Source organism: Diabrotica undecimpunctata, chromosome 3 (genome assembly GCF_040954645.1).
Source record: "Diabrotica undecimpunctata isolate CICGRU chromosome 3, icDiaUnde3, whole genome shotgun sequence".
Classification (NCBI taxonomy): domain Eukaryota; kingdom Metazoa; phylum Arthropoda; class Insecta; order Coleoptera; family Chrysomelidae; genus Diabrotica; species Diabrotica undecimpunctata.
Genome location: NC_092805.1, coordinates 134,129,495 through 134,146,187, shown reverse-complemented (window position 1 = coordinate 134,146,187; position 16,693 = coordinate 134,129,495). Strand labels below are relative to the sequence as shown.

The following is a 16,693-nucleotide window of genomic DNA, read 5'->3' as shown; positions in this document are numbered from 1 at the left end:
ACCACGCCCTAAGACATATATTTTTATTTATTATAAATTCTTTACAAATCCTTATGAAAGCAATGATTATTTATAAAAAAAATGTCTATCGTTACTTTTAAAGTTTAAAACAAAAAAAGTTACCTTGATTGCACTAAATTTCACTTTAAAAGATTTCTGGGGTTCACCGCCACACGAACAAATTAATCTCCAAACTGCGATAGGACTGACTATTTAAGATTAAAGGCCGGGGGAACTGGAACACAAACTTTGGAAACTTTTCTCCTTAAACAAACGGAGCAGGTAGAATTAGACTGCAACTACACATTGAACTGCTACTATTAACTTTACACTTTTCTTTTCTTTGCATTTTTCCATGAAAAGGGGCAAAAACAGAAAACATTTCAAATTTGACGGAAAATTTGGACAAACGCTGAAGCCATCTGTCTCTAACAGTGACCTCCGCGAGAGTGATGTGATTCTTAAAAATCATTCGCTTCCCATACTTAGTATAAACAAAACATATAAACTGGAATATTTCGTTCATTTCACGACGAAAAATATCTTAAAGCGGTTTCGATCAAAAGGATAAAAAGGAAATACACATCTGTTTTACATAAACAAACTTTTAAAAACGTGTTAATATTACTTGGCGACGCAAAAGGTATCTAAATATTATTTCGTTTTTTTTTACACATACCGATAGGAAATGAAATAAACTGAAAATATTCTTCGGTGTTCTAATACATATACGAGGGGATTTTAATATATATCAAGGAACTTACAAAAGCTACAAATGAAAATGCATTTTAGGAAGAAATAACCTGCTAACAAATGTTTTGACAAAAAATGATTACCCATTGTCATTTATAAACAAGGGATTTCACAAGATTGAAGAAATAAAACAACAAAACACCACAAGAAATCCAGAAACACTTACAAGAAGGGATTCAAATGTTACAACAATATCATATATAGAGAACTTATCATAAAAATTGAAAAAGATAAGTACATCATAACAACATTTAAAACAACCAAGACACTGAGATCTTTCCTGTAAATGCAACAATTTCTATGGGGGTGTAAAAGCAAGACCACTAAGTGTCAGGAGAAACGTCAACTATAAGTCAACCATCAATATTTGAAAACATAACCTTCTAACAACAACTTGTTGGTTATACATTTACGTAAAATTTTTAAAATAATCTATTTTCGAAAACTATTTCCGGAGTGAAAATCGAAACGTCAAACATTAGTTAAAAATGTAATATTCATTACAATCCAACGTGGCAATCAGATATAAACATAATATTTAACTTAGATATGCCACAAGAAAAGAGTTTCGGCACCTTTTTGAATAAAAAATATATTTGGGTACCACCGATGTTTATTGTGACTCTTCAAAATGTGATAATAAAAACAAAATTGCTTTTAGACATTGTTAGCTAGGTATCTGGTTCCTCTATCAGTCTTACGTCACTGTACTGCCAGTTATGAATGTATGTATTTGGGAAATGAAACTAACTTTTTTGTCTATAGATGCCAGCATGTGATCCCCTACGTGCATGTCTAACAGACACACAAACACAATTTTTATCCATCCTACATGTTTTCGTAGATATGTGTCTTAGATGCACGATTGTATAGAAAGTCCGATAGTGTTTTAGAAATGTTATATCCGTCATAAAAAACTTTTATGTCAACGTTTTATTGTTTATCGTCTTTTATTCTTTTGTATTGTCTATTAACTCTACGACAGTTTTCATAATTACCGTAAAGGAAAATTAACGTATAACATAAAAACTGACCAAAAATGATCTGATTGATACACATCAATGAAAGTAATGTTAGAAAAAAAATTAAAGCTGCTTTAAAAAAACTAGCACCCAACAAATATTGGTATAGGATTCCATTTCAAGTCTTAAATTGACTTATGAACTATTTACACCATTATGCCACGCTCCTCGAATATCTTAAACAATTAGATCAAAAATATCAAAAGATTAATTTTTGAGAATGTTAACAACTCAAAGCATCTCTCTAGCATGGTATTTCCAAGGATATTGAACTTCTGTGGCTACATTCTGTTATATATTTTCAATATTATTATATTGAGCTGAGACTTAGACACTAAAAAAATGCAATTTAAAAAGAATCGAGGCTTTCGAACTCTGGTTATACCGCAGAATATTAAAAATATCATGGACTGGTAGAATTACCAATAAAGAAGCACTGGAGAGGGTTGGTAAAGAAACAGAACTAACTAACAGACCAGAAAACTGGAATACCTAGGCCACGTGATGAGGGGACCAAAATATGAAATTTTGAGACTCATCATACAGGGAAAGATTCAAGGAAGAAGATCTGTTGGCCGAAGTCAGAACTCATGGTTGAAGAATCTACATGATTGGTATCAATGCAGATCGATTGATTTGTTTAGAGCAGCAAGCTCAAAAATAAAAATAGCCATTATGATTGCCAACCTCCGTAGGGAGACGGCACTCTATGAAGAAGGCTACATTCATCGGTGCCTTTACTAGAGAGATGATAATTTGCAATACGAAAAACCAGTGAAAGACAATCACCACCCAGATGTACTGACTCGGTGGGGAAACTACTAAATGCTAATTTCTGCTAAGATGCATAAAATAAAGAAGAATCTGTTCGATTATAACAGACCAGAAAACTAAAATCTAATTGAAGTTATGAACAGTCATAAAGCCTTACAATTAGATGATATGTGCGCCGAAACAATTCAAAACTTGTTCATTCTTTTTAATAGGCAAAGTGCCTGTCCAACCGTTGGTATCTTTTAAACAGTCCCACAATGCTTTTGCGACTTTTCTCAAGATATTATTACTATTCTGTTCTGCATCATCCCATCAATATGTTTATTCCATTTTGTTTTTGTACCCATATGTAAACCGGATCTATTTTGCACTTGGTTCAAATAGTTTCACTTTTTTCTCCAACATATAAAGTTCTGCCGATTATTTTTCTTAGTCTTTTATCTCTGTTGTATTGCTTCATATTTTGTCGTTTATATAGCTTGTTGCTTTATTATTATAGCTTCCGAAGAGACGAGAAAATATTACGAATCCTAGAAATAAAAATGATCGAAGAATAGCAGAGCTAATGAACCTAGATAAACGTGAATTTAGAAAATTTATGAACCATGGAATAAGGCAAACTCTTAAAACATCGTCAGATTTATCAAAAAGTCTTAGATGAATGGGATGCCTAGAAAGAAGAGAAGAGAGCAATTATAGATAAACTAAGAAGAAGTTCCAAAATAAGATGAAAACATCAGATAATGGAGAATATGGTGAAGCTTAGAGAACACGAAGATCGAAGAGAGTGGAGAGCCATATACAGAGACAGAAAAAATGTATGATTTTAGAAGAAGCCCAGTCATACAACCAACTTTAGAATCAAAAAACCCAAAGAGAGCGGCAGTAGTTCTGCTAGGAGTACAGTTGTAACAATAATGTTACTAAAAGCAAAACCTTATAGTCCTCCACAATAATTAAGAGACATTATGGCAACTTAAGACATTTTGGATATTTAATAGTGTTAGAGAAGCAACTGGAATAAATTTAAAAACACTTAAAATAATTATTTATTGAAGGGGAAGCCAAATGAAAATACTAACTATATCCAGATTTTCTTCTATTTGTTTGTTTCTTTAGGTATTTGTTCCAACTGATTACCACATCAATTTCTTTTTGATCGTCTCATACGTGAGAAAAGGAGAAATATGAGGATCCAGCTTCGCATTTTACCTACTCCTTGAAAAACATAATTAACACTAAAAGTATCAATCAACACTTTTTTCAGTTCAATATATTGGTTTGTAATTCTCAATATTATCCTGATCTACTTATTCTGAAAGTATAAAACATAAATAATATTATGATTATTAAAATAGAGCTATCAGTTCATTATGCTCTATAAGAATATCGAAAAGGTATTATGTATCCAGTTATGGTTTAAACACAAGATAAAGTTCTAGTTTATAGAGAGACGCCTAAAATATGGAATTAGAATTCTAACCATTTAATATTATGTCTTTCAGCACAGTCCACTCCTCCCTCCAGCCATAGGATACGCACAATACGAAGACAGTCCTCGATTGGGGCTTATCACCACCAAGAAGCCACGACTATCTCGTCGACGCAACAACAAAGCGCGCCTCAGCAACCGCAGCTCATCTCTGGACCTCTTTCTAGCAGTACCAGTTACTACACCAACAGTCCTAGTCCTCCACATGTGACTGATACCGGCGGGACGCACGTCCAAGAAATACTGGTAAATACATATTTATATTATATATGAAATTTGTATTAGGATTATGATCTCTATTTACTTTTACAATATTCTGTACATAATTATCTGATTTGAATTATATTTCTTTATGTAGTCCGATAAGTATTTAGCCCCAGCGCTAGATGTCTCCACTATCGCAGAAATCTACTATCGCTCAGTTTCGATTTTTGTTTGTGGAAGGAAAATCGTGCAGTGAAATCAAAGAGTGCTTGGATGCGGTGTACGGTGACTCTACGCCTTCGATGGCAACCGTGAAAAATTGGTTTCAGTTGTTCAGATTGCTTTTCATCATTATGTTATTATGCAGGGCCATATACTTCCACAGTATCTTTTTTTTAATATCTTTAATTCATCTTCATATATTTATGTCATTACCCAGCTTTCTTATTCATGGGTTACAGAACTAATTTAGATATCATCCACCTTTTGTTGGCATAATAAGTAGTATTTTCATTACCAATACGTTTATTTTATTATTTATGGAATTCATTTGATTGTATATTGTAGCAAAAAAACTGACAAAAGTTGATAATAAAAAGATTCTCGTTCACAATACTTAACGAAGACCACGTCGCTTAGTTTGGGAGCTTCATTGGGGTGGGTAAGGATATAGATGATAGAAAAATGCAGATTAAAAATAGATAGATAAACGATAGATAATAATTACATAACAAAATATAATAATTTGAAAAAGAAAGACAGAAAACACGAAATACAACTAAACTGCTAAGCAAAATGGGCGCCAATGCTTTTTAACCTAAAACTCATGAAGGAACTATAGATTAAATAAATTAAACAAACATTTCTTTCAAAAACATCAGACAAACACACGTCAGAACACATATCAGCAAATTATCAACAAAAATCATGAAAATCGATATTTATCCATTATTTACCCATACAATATTTACCCATAAGCTGTAAAAAAAGGTTACATATTCAATAAAAAACTTTATATACTCAATAAAAACATACTCAATAAGAACTCTACTGAATCAATGCAGACAACAAATTAAAGGATCATCTGAATGGAAAACCGCTCACCAAGTGTCCACCTTTAAAAAAGGTAATGGAAAAGATCCTAACTGCTACAGAGGATTAAGTGTCCTACCTACTTTCGGTAGATTTTTGGAAAGATAATAAATGGAAAAATACAAGATGATGTAGGACATCTAATTAGCGAAGATCAAAGTGGATTTACGCCTGGTATATCTTGCACTGATAACTTGTTTGTACTCCAACAATTAACAGAAAAAAGAATAGCGGTTGGTACTGAAGTACATCTAGCCTTCAGTGACCTAGAAAAGGCGTATGATACAGTTCCAAGACTTAAATTGTGGCAATCTTTACAACAACTCCGCATTAGTCCATACCTTTTAGGAATAATCACAGAAGTATACAGGGATAACACTACTTACCTAAAAATCGGAAATAGACTATCAGAGCCAATAAAAGTAACTAAAGGACTAAGACAAGGATGCAGTATGTCACCCTTACTGTTTAATTTATATATTGTGGCAGCCCTCCAAAATTTGAAAAACCGCTGCTAGGGAATGGAAATCCCCATATGAAATGACGTACTGTTCTCCTTGAACTTTGCGGATGACCAAGTCGTCCTAGCCCAAGATTCTTTTGATCTAGAATTTATGATAAAGCATCTATACAGATAATATGTAAAATGTGGGTTACAAGTCAGCATGAAGAAAACAGAATATTTAGTTATCAATTCAGATGCAAGGTTTGAAGTGTTGATAGACGAGGAGGTGGAAATCAAACAAGTGGAAAAATTTTAATATTTAGGTGGACTTATTGATAAGAACGGCTTGGGAGAAACATCGAATTAATCAGGGACGTAAAATTGTAGGATGGTCAACTCCTTATGGTGGGATAGCAACATTTCCAAAAGGAACAAAAAAAATAGGAGAAACCATGGTGGAATCAGTTCTTTGTTATGGCTCTGAAGTATGGACAATTAATGCAGGCCTAAAGAGAAGATTGTTAGCAGTTCAAATGAATTATTTGAGAAGAAGTGCTAGAACATCAAGGCTGGAAAGGAAGACCAACGAATCTATAGGAAATAACATGAATGTTGCGGAAACGGTCATTGACAGAATAGAAAGAAGAGGTTTAAAATGGTTTGGACACCTATTGAGAATGCCTGACGAACGTTGGCTCCAAAAAGTTCACAGATGGAAGCTCCATGGAAGCAGAAAAGTCGATATGGAATGGAGGAATTAGAAGAGCGATGGAATCGAGAGGTTTGAAGGAGGAGCATGCCTTGGACCGGAGGATTGGCGGAGGAGAATGGGAATACGGCGATAGCCGTCCCAAAAATGTATTGTATCTACAAGCTAGATCTTATAATATATATATATATATATATATATATATATATATATATATATATATATATATATATATATACTATATTATGTAATTTTTTCTAAAAAAGTTCCGAACTTAACATAAAAGCAAAAAGTGGTCAATAGACTCATAAAAACTCACTTAAAAGTTCAATACCTGATAGAATCACAGCTGCTAAAATCAAGGAAACAGGTGGCTCTTTAGATAAAGAAAAAATGTATATTTTTCGTCTTTGGCAAAAATATTGATAAAGCATTCGACATTGGCAAAGGGAGTGGTCTGTGAATGTGTAGCGACAAAAAGTGAATCCAGTCGGACTCACAAAATTGTAAGTTTCTCGATCATACCTTAACTACAAATATACACGTCTGAATGCATATTGATATACCAATAACAACTGGCAACTTAGAACCAAATTAGACCTAGTATTTCTTTTTATAAATTAAACCTAAGCTAATTCAGTTTTAGAAAAGGGAAGTGTGGTTTTGTTCAAAATATTTATTCCCTTAAGAAAAGAATAAAGCTTTAACTAAATTATGCGAGAATAATACTTGAATAAAGTGGTTTAAAGAAAACGTATTCGTTTATGAATACATATGAATACTCTAACCCCAAGCATAATTTATTACAAGAGGGGTCTTTTAAGTACAAACACTTATACGTAATAAATACAGGCTCGTAATAAGTTTTAAAGTCCAGAAATTCAAAATTTAGCATGCTACAATATTCCCTTTCTTCTGCTAATAATAGCTGCATATGCACTATCTGAATTAGTAGTGATTTGTACTGACTTAAACATATACATTGACTTTTGCGATGAGTGTTTCAAGTATTAGTTGAAACATGGTTTGCAGTGTGGCTCACCCCCACATTGATGTAAAATGAGTTCCGTTTCCAGTCTCAATGTTGATTTTAACCTATTTTTACATTTAGGTAATAATGTAATTGCCTGTAGTTCTGGGATCTCTTTCCTACGTATTGGTTGTATAATGCCAATTTTTTTTTAATTGATACTTAGAAATGTCTTACCAAAACCACATTTATAGACTAACCAAATTTACATTTTCAGTATACGTATGTCAGCAATATATATGATACATAAAAATATATTTTATATTCATTAAAATTATCATATTTTTTGTATCTTTTAGGTGCCGCTAGAACCATCGTCGACTTCCATTCATCTTCAACAACATTCCACTATAGAGACGTTAACACATTCGGATAATTTAGTGATAAGTAGAAGCATATTGGAGCATATCAATAGCAAGTTGGATCATCTGACAAAACGTGTGAATTCCCTGGAGACAACACTAGCGACTGACGTCAAAACGATTTTGTCGTTGTTGCAGGCGCAACAGCAACCTAGTAGTAGTGAAGTTTCGACTGTTAAACAAGAGGTTAGATTTATATATTAGTATTAATATGAATAATTGAAGTGTATATTGTCATAAAGTTGTAAATGTCAAAACTCGAATTTTTCAGAACATAAAATTTTTTATAAAAATAAACAATTCTACATAATAATATAAAAATTTTAAACACTTTGGTTAAATAGACACGTTACTAAAAACAATTTGATTAGCGCCAAAACGTTGTAAATGTAAAATTTTGCAAGTGAAAAATGTTGTAATGGACATGAAAGCTACACTGAAAAAAATCTTACAATTAAAAGCATGATGAGAGGGTGGTCAAAAATTTATTACCTGTTTATCCCTAACTCACCTTTTAATAAGTTAATAGTTTTATCAGCTAGAGCTTTTTCTTCTAACATCTCCTCTGTGGGCTTCCGCTTAACTGGCTTCTCTGGGGGTTAGGTTGACATTTCCCCCAAAAGAAAGACACATATTACTTTTCTAATTTATTACAAACTTCAACATGTTTACAATTGACGTAGGTCGCGTCTGCGACTTACATTACGACGGTCAGCAACAGTACCCACTGGGTTGATATGAACGCTTTGTATTTACATTCATCGCTTTTGAATATGCGGCTTACAAGGCCATTTATGATAAATATTTTATTATTTACAATGACATTTCTCACTTATTTGTTTATCAATTGTTTTACCAATATTACGTTCAGTATTGACCTAATTTCATTTCAATATTAATAAAAGCACTCAAAGAAATGAAGAATAACAATCTCCTGGGAAAGATGGAATAACTGTGGAAATGCTAAAAAATGGGGGGAAAACTACAGTGGAAGTCCTTTATGTATAATAATAGTCTCCCGTTTTATACCGCTGTCGCGGCTTTGGGAGTATAGCTATACAAGGAAGGTAACATGGCCAGTGCTACGCTTCAACCGTCTATTATTACCCCTGGTTTTACCCAAGGTACTCATTTTTATTCAGGCTGAGTCGACCTGGGGCCTATAGACATTTTTAAAATGTCTAGATGTTCTTGCCGGCGGTAGGATTCGAACTCCGGACCACCAGCTTGCGAGGCGAGCATCCTACCGCTTGCGCTACGCAGGCCCTAAGTCCTTTATGTACTAATGAATAAAATATTGAACACAAAACAAATACTCACCACATGGAACGAAGCAATAACACTATTACTGTTTAAGAAAGGCGATAGAAAAGATTTGAAAAACTATAGGCCCATAACACTACTGAATGTAATGTACAATTTAGATAATTACCAGTCCAGAGAGCAAGCCGGTTTTAGACAAGGATTCAGTACAAGCAACCATCTGCTTACGATAAAAATATTAATTGAAAAGGCCAATGAATATCAAATCCCAATGTATATGGCATTTGTAGACTTTAAAAAAGTATTCGATAAGGTGAAACATTGGGCAGTAAAGAAGTCTTTACAAAATGGGAGAATAGACTATAGATATATATGGACTTAATTTTTAATATATATGATCAAGCAACAATATCCATTAAAATAGTTAAAATTTAAAATTTAAAATTTAAAATTAAAATTGAACAAACGGAACCCATTAAGATACGGCGAGGAGTCAGACAGGGTGACACTATATCACCCAAACTATTCAATCAAGCTTTGAAAGACGTTATGACGAAATTATAATGGGAAAAACGGTGTATTAACATAAATGGCCAATACTTGAATCACTTGAAATATGCAGACGACATTGTATTAATAACAGATAAAAGGGAAGAATTACAAAATATCATGGATGAATTAAATAGCGAATTAACAAAAATAGGTCTACTAATGAATTATAATAAAACGAAAATTATGACCAACCAACCAGAAGAATTAATAATTACAATTGCACAAACACCTATAGAACAAGTAAAAGAATATGTATATTTGGGACAACTAGTTAAATTAAATAAAGAAAATCAGACCGGAGAAATAAAAACAAGGATGCGGTTGGCTTGGGTATCCTTCGGAAAACTTTCCTATATACTAAAAAATAGAAAATAACCCCAATATTTAAAAACAAGAGTCTTCAATCAATGTATACTTCCTGTTCTCACCTACGGTTCTTAAACGTGGACGTTTACAAAGAAAAACATGGAAAAAATAGAAATAGGAAGAATAGAAAAAAGTTCCAAAGAGCCATGGAAAGGCAAATGCTGAACATCATGCTATCAGACAAGAAAAGAAATACTTGGATCCGCAACAAAACAAAAGTGACGGATGTATTAACGCAGATAGCAAAATTTAAGTGGAAGTTCGCTGGACATACCATAAGACAGAAAGATGACAGATGGAATAAAATGATTATACACTGATTTATACACCATATAGTTACAAACAAAAAAGAGGAAGGCCACAAATGAGATGGTTAGATCACTTGAAGAAACACGCAGGCCCGAAGTGGATACAAACTGTCTACAATAGAGAGACGTGGAAGAAGGAAGAGGAGGCCTACGTCCAAAATTGGACAGCAAGGGCTGTATAGATAGATAGAGATGGAAAAATATTTAGTAAAGGCAGCATCTTTTTGACGTGGACTTGCTTCTTCTGTGGAATTTTAAATGGGTCGTTCGCGAACGAGAAATGTACAATTTTTTAAATCATTTACACTACTCCTTAACTCCAATTAGTTATACTAACCACTACAACCTCTTGCTATCATTTTGTGCTTGGGTAGTCGTGAATAATTTGTGAAAATGCACCGTTGACCAAAAATAAAACATACACTACTAGCATGTATTGATCTTTATTTTGGCTAGCGTCATTATCACACGACAAAATGAACCTTTTTGTGTCGCCAACATTGGCGTCAGTTGTAACGTAGTCAATAATACAGAAAGATTTCCCGAAAGAACCTCTTCCTCCAAAATGTTTACTCCATAAACATATGAACCCTCGTTCTTTCTTAGATTCGTGAATTCCTAGATTGCAACACGCTAACTATTGTGTGTAATACATTTTCGTTTGTCTTAACTGAGAAAGATACATCTGCAGCTACAGATCCAAAGATATAACATAGGTATCTCAGGTTTTAGCAGATTTGGGGTAATCCGCTACTGCATGGGCTGTATTTGTTTGTATTTGCTCTGTTAGCAGACCCAGATAGTTTTTCCGGTCGCTTTTATTGCTGCGTCATCACCGATAATTTGTCATTCATGATTTCTAAAGAGATTAGTGCGTGCTTTATATTTCTCTCTAAGTTATTTCAGGAATTTATATGTTTCTTTCTAAGAATTTATAAATCTTCCTCAATTTTTAGTATTTGGTCTTTTCCGTATCTCTCTTTCTTTCTTCTGCATATTGTGTCAGGCTTGAAAAACACCCCTGAGAAAGATCCGCGGATAACATCATTACTAATAGCTGCTTTAAATAGACAGACGCATGCCACTATTGTTGCCGAAGTTCATTAGTGAAGACGAAGTAAATGATTAGTATTGCTTAATCTCTTTCTGAAACTAGCTTATCCTTTTGATTAATATTCATCAAATTTCGCTGTTAGTTTAGTCGCATCACCAATTTTATGTGGAATGTGAAGATTTATAGATTTATTCCAGTTGTCGAGAATTTTTATTTCTTTCAGTATCTATTTTACTTTAATTAACTTATCATATAATTTTATTTATTTTTAGATGCCTGAATACGAAAATATAGCAATAGATCCCAGTAGAACTAGATATACATTTCAAAGATCAGTTAGTGAACCCAAACCAATATCAAAAAATCATCATTCCCAAGTTCTTCATAGGTAAGTCACTTAAAATCGCTAACACTCTAATGTAATGTAAATGTTAATTAGACAAAAAAAATTATATGAAAGATGTAATGCTAGTATAACGATAATCTTAATCAATAATTACGAATAACGAAGAGCTACCCTACCAGTTGAAAGCCGATTGTAACACAGACCGCTCCAATTTATAAAGCGTATATTTTTCATTTGTCCTCTAAAATATAATCTCAAATTATTGAAAATATATAGACAATTATAAATTTTGTATTCTTATTTACTTTTTAATATTTAATAAATCATTGTCTTTTTAGGTTTGCATCATTTAACAAAGCTTTTGATTTCGACAAAGGACCTGAACTTTCTTGGGCAGAATGTTCAATAACAATAGAAAAAGACAAGGAAGAGAAACCAGCTCCAATAGCTAAACTAGAGTCTTTAGACGAGCTAGATCTGGTAAGTTAATATACGAAAATAAATTGCTATAAATATGGATAGTTGTTCGAACGCCAAGACACTACATAGCTTTTCGTAAATAAGAAGACGATGTCACTCGTTTTAAATGCATATAAAAAAAACTTTTCCAACATGAAAGAGGTGAAATGCAGGATATACAAGAATTAAATTCTAGAGAGACATAAGATCAAGATAGATAAAATCAAATATGCTATCAAAAACTCTAACGACAATGAGGCAGCTGGATTAGACGAAATACCAGTAGAACTGTTTTAACTAGTGGAAGAGGATAACCTAGAAGTATTGACAGATTTGTTCAACACAATGTACGATACGGGAATAATAGAGCAATAGATATTCAGCAAGAGTAGCTAAAGTCAGCGTTTATACCCATCCCTAAAAAACAAACAACAAAAGAGTGCTCTGACTATCGAACACTGACTCTTATAAGTAAAACTACTGCTTAAAGTAATACACAAGGGAATCGATGAAAATTTAGAGGAGGATATTAGTGAGACTCAATTCGGGTTCCGAAATGGAATGTGTACCTACTCGAGAAGGACTATTTGCCATCAGCATACTAATTCAGCAATGTCGGTACGTAATCGGTGAACTACACCTGTGCTTTGTTGACTACGAAAAAGCTTTCGATAAAGTAAGACATGAAAAACTAATATCATTACTTATGAATAAGTACATTGACAGTAAAATCATAAAGATAATCCATCCATTATATTGGTATTAAAGTGCTATAGGTCAAATTGATGGGCAATAGTCAGAAGAAATAAAGATCTATGGATGAGTCAGACAGGGATGCGTTTTATTGCCACTTTTGTTTAACTTATATCCTTAAGAAATTTTCAAAAACACGCTCAATAATATCAAAGCGGGAAATACCGTTAACGGACAATTAATTACCAACTTATGATATGCAGATGACACTGTGATCGTTGCAATGAGTATAGAAGATCTACAACATCTAATCGAAAGCTTAAGTATGAATATTGCTGAGATGGGAATTACTATAAACGCTAAAAGAAACGAAATATATACTAATTATAAAAAGATCACAAAAGAGACACCACAAATTGTTAAATAATGGTAACGTGATAGAACAAGTAGGAAAATTTCAGTATTTGGGAACTTTGATCAATGAAACCAATTATCATACTGCAAAAAAAGCAGGTGAGTAGAATACTTAATCTGGAGATCAGAATAGGTACTATTCGATGTAATATATTTTTAACCCAGATACTCCTAAAACTTTTTATCTCAAAATTTTTAATAAATTCTGCTATGAATGGCTTTCTACTTCGATTATATACGAGTTTTACAAATAAAATTTTTCATTTAGGTTGGCTGTTTTTAAGTTATCAGGTGTATGTTATAACCAACAGTAGGAATTTAAGCTACTTAAGAAGAAGAAGACTGAAGCCGTGATAGTTACCACCGGGACAGATGACAAAAAAAGCTGCAAATTAATGAAATAGACTGTATCGTCTTAATTTTCCCTTAATGCAAAATATTTTCGACATTTAATTTTAGTATTTTTTACTCGTTTTTTAATTTAACAAACCTATATGAACAAACATAGACTGAAGAGAAATTATTACTGTACATTGACATAAAAAAAGTTTTCGTTTCTAAAAAGTTAATATTACTTTCAATTTTATTGTAGAAAATATTATCCAGATGATTTTTTTTTTAACAAACTTATATAATATGTTTCTTTGTTTACAGGAATCTCCTCTAGGAAGTCCAAAAAAGCCGAAGAAATAACAGAATTGTTTTTAAGAAGTCGTTTTTTTTTTAAATTAATAATTATACATATTATAAATAAGAATTAAAGAAAATGTTGTCTGAAAAGGTCAAGTTATATCCAAACTGATGGTCCCAATATTTGGGACAAGCTTTTATAGACTGTTAAATAATATATTGTTGTACATTTATGAAAACAGTGAGATATATAAAAAAATTATTTCCGTATATTTAAGGGCAATACAAACTTTGTTTATTAACACAAAGTTATGTACGAAAAACTCGAAATTTTATCACAATTCATTAACCTTCTTGAAAAATGTTTTGGCCTTGGTATATTTTTAGACTTAACTAAACTGTTCATGTGTACTCTTTCTACTTCTGTTGTTGAATTGATACAATAGGAAAGACCATACTTAAAAACAAACTTTTTATTTATTTAATAAAAGCATTCGAATACTACATAATGTGTCTTAACAATTTCTGATATTAAAACCAAAATAAGGATATATATATATATATATATATATATATATATATATATATATATATATATATATATATATATAATGTATATATATATATACATATATACATATATATATATATATATATACATATGTATATATATATACATATATATATATATATATACATATGTATATATATATATATATATACATATATAACACATATTAATTAGTTACCAAATGTACCTATTAGAAAGGGCATGTTAATATTAAGAATATAAGATAAAATAAAATAAGATAAAACCACAAGAGAAGAAGTCAAGCAGGAGATCAACAACAAAATAAACAGCATGTAAATCTCAGATATTAATCAAGAAAATATAAGTGTGGATGATATGCGGAATAAAATTAAAAATATCTATAATTCAGTGGTAGATAATAAACTTAAACCAGAAAACAATATAAAGAAACAGCCATGTATGAGACAAGAAATATGATAGAAGAGACAAGAAGAATAAAGAAAACACAGAAATAAGAATGAGGAAAGGTACAAAGAAATAAACAAAATCATTAAGAAAAAGATTAAAGAAGCAAAAGAATCATAGCTACAAGATCAATGCATAGAAATAGAATCCCTAGAACAGAAGCATGACACTTTTAACCTACATAAAAAGATCAAAAACTTAACGGGGGAAACGGATCACGAAGTCATAACTTAATACTAGACGAGCACAACAATCTGCTCTACGAAAATGAGAGAATACTTGAGAGATGGGGGCAATACATGGAAGAATTATTCAAGGAAGAGCAAGAGACAGAAGTGTTTTTGGATGTTTAGGACCAGAAATAACGCTCAGTGAAGTAACATATGCAATAAAAAGACTAAAAATCAACAAAGCACCTGGACCTGATAACATACAAGCTGAAATATTGAAACGATTTGAAAACAACCAACTCAAACTCCTAACGAGTCTACTGAACAAAATCTATGAAACTGCAGAATTTCCTACAGATTGACTAGTTTCCTCCTTCATCCCTCTCCCCAAAAAGGCAAATGCCACCAGATGCTCTGATTACAGAATTATAAGCCTAATGAGCCATGCACTCGAAATCCTTCTTTCTGTTATTCACTGTCGCATATATACTGATGGTTTAAGAGAAGGTATAAAAATCAATGGTGAAATCATAAACAATTTAAGATATGCGAACGATACGGTTTTGATTGCCGATAATGCGGAGGATCTGCAAACATTAATAGACCGTGTAGTGAAAGCCTGTGATAGATACGGCATGAAATTAAACTATAAGAAGACCAAAATTCTTGTAGTAAGTAAAAACGACGTAATACAGCACCGATTCACAGCTAATAATAAACCCTTGAAAATAATCGACAAATTTACATACCTTGGATGCAGCCTAAATAAGGAATGGGACCACTCACAGGAAATCGTATAAAAAAGGCGAGAGCTGGAAATTATGCGTATCGTGAAAATCAGAAAGATGACATACTTAGGGCATGTGATACGCAATGAGAAGTATCAACTAATTCAACTAATTTTACAAGGTAAGATAGAAGGCAAAAGATCTCAAGGGCGCAGAAGGACATCGTAGTTAAAGAACATCGTACAGTGGGCAGGAATAACTGCCATAGATCTATTTAGAGCAGCTGTCAACAAAGTTGTCTGGACGAACGTGATTGCCAACATCCACAGAGGATATGCACCAAAAGAAGAAGATATTAATATTCTGAAGAAGACGGAATTTTACGGAAGAGATACTAGAAAAATTGGTCACTGGTATTGGTATACAAATGAGGTTGCTTTCTTACGAATTAATGAAATTACATAGAAAGACATAATATGTATTTGTAAAGGGAGTGAGATAGGGTTGTGTACTTACGCCTTTGCTGTTCCATATATACTAAAAATTTATTGTTACATGAATCAAGAAGTTAGAGATATATGTTGTTGTCAACGAAGTTACTATTATCAGCTTCAGTATTTAAATGTTATAAAGACAAAATAGTTAGTGGATAGCAAGAATCATAACCCCAACAATCTTCATGAAAAAATCACGATCTAATATTATAAATAGTGCAAAAAATTATAAATGCTTTGGTTTTTGTTTAAATGTGCATTGTGACTTTTTGGAAGTTCCAGAAAATATTAACAAGAGACAGATGTGCGACAATCTCAACTTGCGCTTACTGATCT

The 16,693-nt window shown here is 32.3% G+C and overlaps 1 protein-coding gene across 6 annotated transcripts in view; it reads left to right on the top strand.

The window, feature by feature from the left end:
- The window catches only part of LOC140437434 (voltage-gated inwardly rectifying potassium channel KCNH6-like), a 713,853-nt gene extending 699,344 nt beyond the window's left edge, over positions 1-14,509 (top strand). For all 6 annotated transcript variants that reach the window (XM_072526970.1, XM_072526969.1, XM_072526966.1 and 3 more), the window contains 5 exons: positions 4,055-4,287; positions 7,821-8,069; positions 11,699-11,814; positions 12,111-12,252; positions 13,993-14,509. In XM_072526970.1, coding sequence (XP_072383071.1) covers positions 4,055-4,287; positions 7,821-8,069; positions 11,699-11,814; positions 12,111-12,252; positions 13,993-14,031 — 779 coding nt within the window. In that variant the 3' untranslated portion in view covers positions 14,032-14,509. The remainder of the gene's footprint in view (positions 1-4,054; positions 4,288-7,820; positions 8,070-11,698; positions 11,815-12,110; positions 12,253-13,992) is intronic.
- The last annotated feature ends 2,184 nt before the right edge of the window (positions 14,510-16,693 follow it).